An 11,243-nucleotide genomic window follows, 5' to 3' on the forward strand; every position below is an offset into this window, starting at 1 on the left:
GGCATAGTTGGAGATGGCCTGCCTCGTCCAAGGGGAAAGGAGGGCCCTCTGCAAACATATAGCTTTCCCCATACTTATGGTAACTGCATTTCTCATGGAAAGCAGGTAACACCTGATCTCTGGAACTACTGACTCCTCTAGGAGCTATGAAACAGTGCACAAAGATCGTGCTTGCCAAAAATGAGTGGTCCTGGTCAAGCTGGAGGATTGCACAGACAATGGGACCACTTTGAAGCCAGCCAGACCAGCAGCGCGAGTGGTCACTGTCATATGCCGCCTAAAATTGGCACCCAGGGCTGGTGTCATGTCCCACTTGCCCACTCCTAGTTATACTGTTGGTCCAAAGGGCACGTTTCTCTCCTTCTTCCTCACATGAGTATACTTATGATCTTATTCCACCCTGCTCAAGTACCTGAAAAACAGCTAATACTCTGTAAGTTAATACACAGTTAATACACTTGAGAAGTTGTAAGTTAATACACAGTTAGTACACTTGAGAAGGGTGGAATAAGATCACACTTAGCAGGGGTAGATTAAGATTAATTCGTGCCATAGGCCCAGGCCCCACCCCCATGGCCTAGGGTCCCCCCCGACCTGCACCCTGCCCACCAGCCATGAGCTCCATCCCCGGCTGATGCAGGGGGAACAGTGGCTGGAGCAGGATGTGCTGCCTGGGGCAGGAGTCATGACTGCCTCCGCCTATAGGTCTGTACTGGAGCTGCTGCCAGGGGTACAGAGCCACTGCCCACCAGACATGTGCAGCACGGACCAAGCTCCAGGGGTAGCCCCCTGCCCCACTGCAGCTCAGTCTGGCTGCAGTGGTGCCTGGCAAATGGCGCCCAGCAGCCACAGCCTGCTGCATTACACGTCAGGCCTGGCTCAGCTGTTGGTTTTGTCTGTGTTGAGGCAGGGGCCCAGTTGGCCTGGGCCCGACTGACTCATGTATTAATTCCCCCATGACACATATGCACTTTTTAGGCTGAACAGAATCTGACCTCAGGCCTGGGACTGGATGCTTACTTAACTTCCATGAACACTACTCAGCAACATGTAAAGCTCACAGTATACAAGCGACCTGGATTCCTTCCACTGGAGACTGATACAATAACTTGCAAACCCACTTTGATGGTGCTAGTGTTTGCTCTTGAGAGGTCATAAATGCACCCTGAAATGTAGGGGCTCATATTAATCTCTCTTGTTTATCAGGAGACAGGACAGTGACAAGGTGGGATTTTCCCAGCAACCAATGTACATAGGACTGCTGGCAGAATCCAGGGAGCCCAGAAGAAAACAAAGCGTTGGAGGGAAGGCAAAACTGGTGATATGGCATGGAAAACCCTCCTTGGTTATATTCATCCAGGACTACAGGGTGTGGGGGGGCAGACAGAATACCCTGTTGGGATTAGAACCCTGCCATCATCCAACATGCATGCCCACCTGGAAGGCGACTTCCAGGACCCTCTTGGAGCTGGCATATCTCATATTCTTTCAATGCAGTAATGACATTCTCTATAAAACAAGGCGACTGCATCTCAGAATAAGCCCATGCATTTAACTAGGGACTGCTCCTTTGCTGTGCCACCCACCTGACTGTTTGCCCTCCTTGTGACAGTAACAGTATGCCCCCTTCTCTTCATAGGGTTCCTTGTAAGCAGCCCCTGGTGTAGGGGTCCAGCAGAGGGCAACGAAAATGGTGAGAGGGGCTGGGGAACAGGACTTCTGAGGAGACGCTGAGGGAACCAGGTTTAGTCTGCAGAAGATAAGACTGAGGCAGGATTTAATAGGAGCCTTCAGCTACCTGATGGGGGGTTCAAAAGTGGATGGAGCTAGATTGTTCTCAGTAGTGGCAGATGACAGAACAAGGAGCAATGGTCTCAAGTTGCAGCAAGCGAAGTTTAGGTTAAATATTAGGAAGAATTTTCTCACTAGGAGGGTAGTAAAACACTGGAACAGGTTACCAGAAAGGTTGTTGAATCTCCATACTTAGAGGTTTTTAAGATCTGGCTAGACAAAGCCTTGGCTGGGATGATCTAGTCGGGGATGGTCCTGCTTTGAGCAGGGGGTTGGAGTAGATGACCTCCTGAGGGCCCTTCCAACCCTAATCATCTATGATTCTATCATTCTATTTTTAGGTAGTCCACAACGAGTACCTTTACCTTTCCTTCAGACTAAAGCAGCTAATTACCTCTCCCTGTTTTCTTCGTTAGGGTTGCTTCAGTGTGCTGCAATCAAGCAGTGTTGACTGGGGGACACTGGAAAATTAGATGAGATCAAGCTCATGAAAAGCATGTTGAGTTCCATTATGTGTAATTACATGTGTAGTTCCAGGAAGGATTCAGGTGTCTAGAGCTTGGTGGCTACTCTGCAATTAGAAGCTAAACCCATTAATTGTGGCTGTAGTACAAAGCTGGTGTGGATTCCTATGGTGGATGGATCCTTACAGAACTTGGCTGAATAGGCCCCTAGTGCCCAGACACAAACTAAATACACATCTCATAAGCGGCAAACTGGGAGAGGATCCTTTGGAAACTAACTTTCAGGGGGGTGTTAACCTGGCTGAAACAGCATGAGGATAAGATAACCAGAAAAATCTTTGGCTAGCTGATTTATGATTGCCTAGAAGGATTTGACTGGGGAACAGGGAGGGTTTCTTACAGATTTGAAATAACTCCTTCAATCCCTACAGAGCAGGGCTGTCCAACCAGCTGGAGATGGCACACCCAGTGATTCCAGCAAGCAGTAAACAGCACATTCTGGAAGGCCCTGCAGCACAGGGAGCTGGGAGCGAGGGGGAGTCTCTGTCCCTTGTGCAGCTGGAAGGCTCTGTCCACACACACTGCGGTGTAGGAGTGTTGCTCCTTGTAAGCAGTTTAGTGGCAGACAAGACAAGTCCAGGCCTCTGACAGCAGCATTGTACATAGTTTTAAAATGTACAACCAAGTACAAACACAGCCTGTGTTTAAAGCCAAGCAGGCACTGATGTTACCAACTGATCCATCAGAAATGTTCATGTCCACCAAGAACTAGGCACAGCTCCAAGTCAAAAATCATTTATTAGTAGTGAGGATCAAGGTCGTTCCTGGTTTCCCTCACAGCCCATTTCAGCAACAACCTGGTGGGGGAGGAGGGGAAGCAAGTCCACATGGGAAAGGAACATAGGCTAAAAACAGGTGTCAGGTTTAGCTGTTGTCTCATGGTTTGACTTGCATCAATACAGGTATAGGACAGTCATTTACACACTCACTGTAAACTTCCATTAACTTGAATTGGCCCCACTTGTTGAGGGGAGAAGGGTTATTTCAGTAAATTGCAGGCTCAAAGTGGGACAATGGGCCTGTTGGTCAGTGGGATCCCAGAATAAAATGCTTCGTCCCCAGAGAAATCCAAGGTTTGTTTTAAGCCATACTTCCCTCTTCTGGAGGTCTCCAGTGAACAGTGCAGAAGTGAAGCTACTTCTTCCACTACTGAAAGAACTACTTCAGTGTTTTACATCTACAGCACTGGTGCCAAACATGCTGGCTTCCAGAGGCATACTGCAGGCTTGCACTGACTGTTGTAAAATAGCATGGGCTTATTTTTTTTAAAAAAATAAGCCTAACTGTGCAGATGCTTTTAAGTGGCATTGAGAAGGGACTTTTTAGTTTCATCTTACTGTTATTAATGAACCATTTCCAAGTTCCAGGCTTAGAGTCTAACTGCAAATCAGCAGCTGCCATCTTAAGAGCTATGTCTAAGGCTGCATTAAAATGGGTTAACTATGAAGTGTACTTTGAGAGAGAACTCTATGGACTGTAGATAACATGCACCCTAGCATCAAGTGAAGCTGAGAAGGAGCCAGTCACTTGTCTGTGGCCTACATCTCCCTGGAAAGAGCAGTCACAAGGAAACCACATTTGCAATAAGGCTTGTCATTGTAAATACCCCTAGAGAACATGGGTGGTGTTAGCAAAGGCTGTGAGGCTGTGTGCTGGTCTGTAGATGTGTCTCAAGGTAGTGCTCCCTATGGCGATATTCAGGGACAGTACTAGAGAGCCTACTGATTGACATTTCAGTATGGCATTGGCTCCTCCAGGTTTTCATCAGCTCATTCTGTTGACGAGTGACAATGGCAGCGCTGTGTTGGCAGCAGCAGCGAGATTGGCTTCAGGGTGATGGGAAGAAGTAAAAGTACTTTGCAGCTCTGGCATGTCAGGGAAAACTGCAAAAGCAAAACTGAGCAACCTGCAGATGGTTGAGCTGGTAAACATATTGCCCCCTTTTACACTGGTTGGATTTCTGCAGCACTGGCACCTCCAGGTAAAAGGGTTCACTGTTCACAGCCTTGTCTTCCTGGCCATTTACTAGGCAGCCCTCACACAGGCAGTAGGCTTCCACTATCTTCTGAGGGTACCGGTTAGGGTCTTCGCTCACTCTGTTAAAAACAAAGAGAATTTGAAACTTGGTCCTAGTAAAACAAAGCACTTACTCAGACACTTCAGTTAGGGGCTGCCAAAGCCATTCAAGAATGATTAATAATGCCGCTATGTATTTGTTCAGTGCCACCATGTTAAGAGCAACAACAGAATCCACGAGTCAATCTCTGCCCTGCTTTCCTGGCTAAGAGAGCTCTGGCTTACAAGAATGGGAACAGAGGCACAGAGAAAGGCAGAGTGGCCTCCCGCACAGACACATAACAGGTCAGAACTATCTAAGTGAACACTATGTAAAGGAGTTATGGCTTGGCTGCTCCACCTCTGCATCCAGAAGTGTCAGCATCAAGAGGATGTCCATCTGAGGTGCAGCCAGATGGCCAAGGAAACATGAGCACTAGCATTCAGCTTCTCTACAGAGCATGGCCCTTTAAGACAAAGGAAATGCAGATCCACATCCCAATGAATGAGAGCTGGAGGGTTTCCAAGATCTGAACATAAGACCATGTCACTGGACTTTAGAGTTGCTGAGACAGTCTTTGCTCCTCTATCAACAGCTTACCTGTATGACCAGGGTGAGGTACTCCTGTCCTGGAGATGGGAAGAAGTCTGGTTGACATTTACAGGGCATGCCTTCAGTTCCTGATCAGGCAAAACCTCATCTGTTTGAGCCAATAAGTTAGCACCAGAAGCAAGATAGGGGTTCAGTATAGATTCTAGCTCTGCATCTGAAGGTTCCTGGCAGGGGATGTGGGCACTGAATGTGTGGCGAAAGACTAAGCATAGCAGAACTTGAGCTGTCACTTTTACCTGGGGAGCAAACATATGGAAGAGATAGAGATTTAGGGGAAAGAGTTACTGAGACAGTACATCAAATTTATCTAGGCAGCTAAGTCCCATGGAAATCAATTCACTAGGGTCTGAACTTTAGACACATTTGAAAATGTTCCCATACTAAGATAGCATTTTCAATAAAGAGGTTAGGAGGTTAGGAAGAAGCAGACAGTTTCAGTTACATCTCTGTGTTAAAATGGGACCCAGGCTTCTTACCAAGTACAGACAGCAGTGGATGTCTTTGGTCACCAAGACTTCTTCTGCCAACTTTCATTTCTCAGACCACTAATAAATACATATTCTAGTATGGACTTGAGAGGCACATATACTTAACTTTTGGCTATGGTGAAAATGGCTATTTTACCGGATAATCCTATTCTGGGTTTAATCGCAGAAGAGATGTATTTTTCTATTGACATAGGTAACTTGAGTTAGTGTTTTTGATGCAAGAAAACCCCACTGTAGATAGACCAACAAGCCATAATGGGCACGTACCCACATGCAGGGGCATGCAGTTGCTGCAGCAAGATAGTAGTGGCACAAATCTATGCCACTGCTATCTGCTGCTGCTTGTTCCCCTGCATGTGGGGTTAGTGTGAGACAGATTGTCCCAGGTCAATACCCCTTGTGCCAGTATTTCCCATACTGGTCCAATCTGCATGCACAGAGGGCACTTCCTCATGTCTAAACAGGCTGCAGCTTTCTGGGTAGGTATATGAATTTCTCTCACCATGCAGTATAGGTCAAGTTCTACCCTGTGCATAAAACAATGGTCATTTTTCATTAGCACTGCTGGAACCAGAGTATGGCCCTTTAATTATTCTAGGTAGGGGAGTATGGAGAATATAAGAGTTTAGATTGGACCAGTATGGGGAATACTGGCACAAGGGGTACTGACTTCAGAAGTGGCAGCAGTTCTGTGGTTGCAGCAGTGTCCAGGCCTTGCCTGGGTGATGAGGAGGGCAGACCATTGCATCTTTCCCCGACTCAGTGCTCCTGTCCAGGGAGTGGTCACAGACTGTCCAGCCATTGGTGTGCTGTGCAGTCTGATGACTGGCACTATAGAAATGTGCTCTGGGATCTGCCGCTTGCCTTCTGGGTGACATGGGGTACTGACCTTCAACAGCGATGGGTGATGAGTGCAGTATAAGAGCTCTGTCACTGACAGGCCTTCAGCCCAGTGGCCTGTGCAGACCTGAGTTTCATCTTTCCTCTTCACTGGCCATGTCTACACAAGATTAGCCAAGATGGTTACTGCATAGTAGCTCATTTCTACTGTGCACTGGTTTGTTTGTACCATGTAGTAGCAAACCATGACACGATGCTACTGTGTAGTAGTAATGAGTTACTGCACAATAGTAATGGGGTACTCCACAGTCTGTGTCACTTGGAAGCTGTGGGGATGCTACTGTGCAGTAATGCCAGTTATTAAGCAGTCATTTGGGTATGCAAGTACTAAATGACTGTGCAGTAACAACTGCATGATCAGCATCTCATGTAGATGCGGTCACTGTGAAAAAGATGAGACTTGGTTCCCTTTCTGGCTTTCTTAACACCAGTAGGACTCACACATATTGGCAGGTGAAGAGAGCCCTGCCTAAGTGTCTCAGACTTCCCTGGCTACCTGGATCTTACTGACTGGCTTGTCAGATGCTGATACCAGTAAATATTATTGCCTCAAAGACACAGTGGTGGTCTCAGTCAGCTTTTGCAATGAGATTCATGGCTACACAAGACAGATGGGCAGTCTGCTGCTTTCTCTGCATCCATCCAGCCAGGGCTGGACACAGGCATGGGTAAACTGGGTGGCCACCTGGGGGCCGGACAGAAAGGGGGTCTGCAAATGGTAATTTTTAAATTATTCTTATCATTATCTCTGTCAAAGGGGGGCCTGATGCTAAAAGTTTACCCAGGGCTGCCAGGAGTCTAGGTACGATGCTGCTTCCAGCATACTGGGCCACCTCAGCCTGAGATTAGCTAGGGCTGGTTTAGCTAGCTGGGCTGCATTCAGAACCCAGCATTTTTCTGCCTTTCCCCAGGCATTCTATATACGTTAGCAGATAAGTTTCCATATCTGCCACTGGGCTGAAAGTATCATCTCAGCCAAACTCACTGATTCAGAGCCATGCACTTGAACTCCCTGAGTTACTACTTTAAACCCTTCATCAAGGAGCTGCAAATTCCTGCAGCTGCCTTTCCTTACACTTTGCCAATTTGATTGCCCACTTCAAGCTTATCAACACTATGACAGCAGCAACTCCTGGAATCAAGAGGCTTGAGCATGCCCTGCCCACACCTCATTACTCAGGCCTGCAGGCACACTCCAGACCCAAAAACAAACCATAGGCCTACTCTGGGCTCATCCCTCTGTGTCAATTCTTGAGTTCTTCATATCCAGTGCACCTGAGAGCAGCCACTGAGGTCAATCCCAGAGCAGCCTCATTGATATACTTCTAGGTTTGGTATACTCATTGGTATACTTCTAGGTTTACTTCTAGGCATGTCAACAAACATAAGAGTGCCAGCGGTGGGTAAGCATCTTGCTGTAGGTTCACTGCCTCTGCAGTGGAGATAAACCATTCACTGGTTGTGTAATATAAATGAAAGAACAATCCAATACAAGTCATCTTTGTGCAGGATTTACTTAGTAACCCACCCAATTAATCTACCAAGCTTCACATGCTGAAATACCTGTCTACCTCCATGGAGGTGAATTGGTGTAGGAGATGGGGGGGGTTTTGATCTCAGGACAGGATTTTCATTTTTATCCATAACTATGACCTCACCAAATCCAGGGCAGGCCATGTACAAGTAAAGGATGCACTGTAAGATCACTGGCCTGGGACTCAGGAGACGTGATTCATTTCCTGGCCCTGCTATGGGCCAGTTGGGTAAGCTTAAGTCACATCACCTCTCTATTCTTTTGTTTCCCCATTGACTTTTTTCATGAGCACACATACACAAGCACCAAACAGGGCATTGCTGTTCCAACTACACACAGTGAGCATGGCTCCAGCAGGTGGGTAGCTCACTGAGTCACTAGTAAGCTTTGTTTCACTGAAGATGGTTAATAATAATCACATTTCACAGCTGAGACAATTATATAAGCAAAAAGTTATGTGAAAGGAAACCTTTCTAGAGACTCTTAGGAGACAATGCATAGGAAATGTTTTTAGCCCATGAGGTTTGAAGGAAGTTAGGTGGTAGTCAGTGGAATTGGCTAGCCAGGGCATGGACATACAAACAAGTTACTCCAAAGCAAAAGGGGACAGGGCTTTACTGTGTGTCAGCTGCCTTGCACTAGCTGCTTAGGTACATGCTCTTATCCTGTGATAAGTGGAAGCTAAACTGTGGCAATTTAGCCCTCAATAAAAGATAGGCTTGTCCTAGTTCTATTTCATGTACTCCGAGCATATTTTTTCTGCCCACACTGATTTTTCACTGTCCATTCACAAAGAGCAACAGACAAACATGTTTGCTGGCTTTAAACATGGGAGCAAAACCAAACTCCTTCACTTGCCATTTCTATTGTGCTTGAGGCTTCCTGGATTCATGGGGCAAACATTTGCAACACAAAGTTGCACTGGAATCCATTAAACTTGTTGCATTCATCCAATGGCAGAGGAAATGTGTACAGAATCCAGATGAAAGGAAATAAACAGAGATAGTCTGAAGAGTGAGCAGCCAGGACAATTGTCTAAGGCCTTAGGCTAAGTCAACACAATTTATGAATAGGCAGTTGGAAAAGGGAGAAGCCCAGTCCTTAAACACTTCATGGAGTCCTAATGAGTCTAATGCTGGCTTTGGACAGTGTACCACAAGGGGTTCAAATACAAAGATAATATTTGGAAATGCTGGCAGTGCAACACCCTTCACCTGGAGTGATTACATAAGTGCACAGGGATCACTGGATCCCTTGTCTCCTCCATTTGCTGTACAGTCCTCTTTGCAGTAAAAAGCAAAATTGGTTGCTCCTGCACCTTCACCAGGAGCTGGGCTCTTAGTTCATGGGTAGCAGCATCAGGCATTACAGCAACACTGAAATTACTGCAGTGTTTGGCAGAAGCAGCAAAAATTAAAGTCAGATTCCAGTGGTAATGCTGAGAGTATCTAAGGCTGGTGTGTGGTCAGCCATATTCCCCAGAAAAGTCAGTGCCAAGTAACAGAACACAGTACAAGTTTCAACACAGAGCACTCCCTTCCTTCCAGTGGCCAGCACCTTTTTCCCCCATGCCTCAGGGAAGGCTCTGGGCCTGTTTATCAAGTATGGTCTCTGCATGTGGAGGGGGATTATAGTCTAATCTTCAGTAACTGCCTAATGGAACTGTTCCTTCCTTATGCCCACAGCACAAAACAGACACCAAACCAGTGGCCCTAAACTCTTCTGTGTTGATAAAGATTTTCTAGGATTAAATGAAAATTTCTAATCATCAGTCATGGTAATTTCCATCATGCTGATCTTCCTGAGGACAGCTTTGCTCCCTAGCATACAGATATCAGGTTGGATTCTTAATAAGAAAAACAGTCATAATGACACTTACTCCTAACATTTGCCTAAGCTGAAAAAAATAGGAATAAACCTAAAAATCATCAGTGTCATTACTGAGTTGTATCCCAGCTGCTCACCTGTAATTGCATGGTTGTTTTCACTTGAGTTGAATTCAGACAGAAAGAGTGGAGGCAGATCCTTCTGTTTCTCTGGGAGGAAAGGGGCTGGTAAAAAAATAAATGGCAAGTGTCAGGCCTACAGAAGATGACCCTTGTTGGACTCAGCTGGAGTAAGAATTTGAGAGTGTGATGAGATTGAGAAGAAAATCTGTGTTGATTTTTTTTTCTTCCCTTCCCCAGCCCTTCCTTTCCAGAGCAGGAGCCCTGCCCTCAGACAGGTTCTCCCTTTGCTGGGGAAATGTCAAGACCCACCTCCAGCTTCATAGATACCTGACACCTGTGAACCAGCCACTCCTCTCTGCTGCACGGTGACTCACTGCTAAGAAATGAAAGCAGATACTCTGAGACAAAGGCTAGGCCTTAGCAACCCTTTTTTTTTCTCTAGAGCTACAAAGAGACATCATCTTTGTGCTGCCATAAACATTTTTATGGCAGCACAAAACCCAGGGTAACAGATGTTTTAGCCCTTTGTCACACTACAAATAAGCATGATGATTTCTAGTGGTCGTTTATGCCATTTCTCATAGCTGACATCTGTTTGCTGCCTGCACTCTCCAACTGCCCCAGGCAGGCGGTCCTGGGGCTTCTGGGGGACATGCCTACAAGTGCAAAAGGAGAACCTAGGACACATCCTGGCACAGCTGATCTCACTCCAAACATGATGTCTGTTTATACCATAAAGTGCCATATCAGTGCCATATACCAGTATGATTATTCCTTTTCTCATATGGAATTTCACAGATACATAGAAACCAACACAGCTAGTCTTCCCTCACCCAACATCTAATATCAGAATGCAGCCAACAGACTGATCCCCAAGGCACAGCATGTCACACTTGCCACTGTTCAAGGAAATATGGGGTCCAGCCCACCACTCACTGTGCAGTAATGGCCCTATATGAATGGCCCCTATGGATGCTCTCCATCCAGCTAAGAATGTCACCAGCTCATTATGGAAAAGAGCAGTGGAAAGTACTTCTAGCATTGCCAAGAACTGCCCCACCATCACCAGATGAGATGGACAGCTACCTACCCTTGGGCTCCAACCCTAACCCTGGAGCCAGTTTAACAGTTTGAGGTCTGAAGTTGTTTTCTGTGTCAAGAGCGATCATGTCTGTGGCATCCTGGACTGCCGTTGGAGAACCTGTGAAGGATGCCAAATGCATCTGTGATTAGATGACTGCTCTTCCCTGGATGTCACGAGCTGAACACTGCTGATACAGAGGTCCTATATTGGTTAATGACCAGTGAGCCATTTTGTTGGTTTGTTTATTGTGTGTGTATGTTTTAAGTTGTGCCTGGCATGTTTTGCTAACACACGCTCACTCTCAT

General features: G+C 46.3%; 1 protein-coding gene across 1 annotated transcript; it reads right to left on the reverse strand.

Moving 5' to 3' along the window:
• Positions 1-3,034: 3,034 nt before the first annotated feature.
• LOC109313224 (interleukin-17D-like) lies at positions 3,035-10,131 on the reverse strand. Its single transcript, XM_019539713.1, has 3 exons — positions 9,870-10,131; positions 4,972-5,219; positions 3,035-4,411 (listed from the first exon to the last, which is right to left on the reverse strand). Exons 1-3 carry the CDS (start codon positions 9,879-9,881, stop codon positions 4,189-4,191), a joined length of 483 nt encoding a protein of 160 aa, XP_019395258.1. The 5' UTR covers positions 9,882-10,131; the 3' UTR covers positions 3,035-4,188.
• Between the last annotated feature and the right edge of the window lie 1,112 nt (positions 10,132-11,243).

Source organism: Crocodylus porosus, unplaced genomic scaffold (assembly GCF_001723895.1).
Source record: "Crocodylus porosus isolate Cpor-Errol unplaced genomic scaffold, CroPor_comp1, whole genome shotgun sequence".
Taxonomy (NCBI): domain Eukaryota; kingdom Metazoa; phylum Chordata; order Crocodylia; family Crocodylidae; genus Crocodylus; species Crocodylus porosus.

What these genes read in the sequence shown, in the direction of transcription:
- LOC109313224 (XM_019539713.1), bottom strand. An exon ending in ACCTCACCCTGGTCATACAG is followed by an intron (nt 4,412 to 4,971) that starts GTAAGCTGTTGA and finishes TGTTTTTAACAG; the next exon opens with AGTGAGCGAAGACCCTAACC.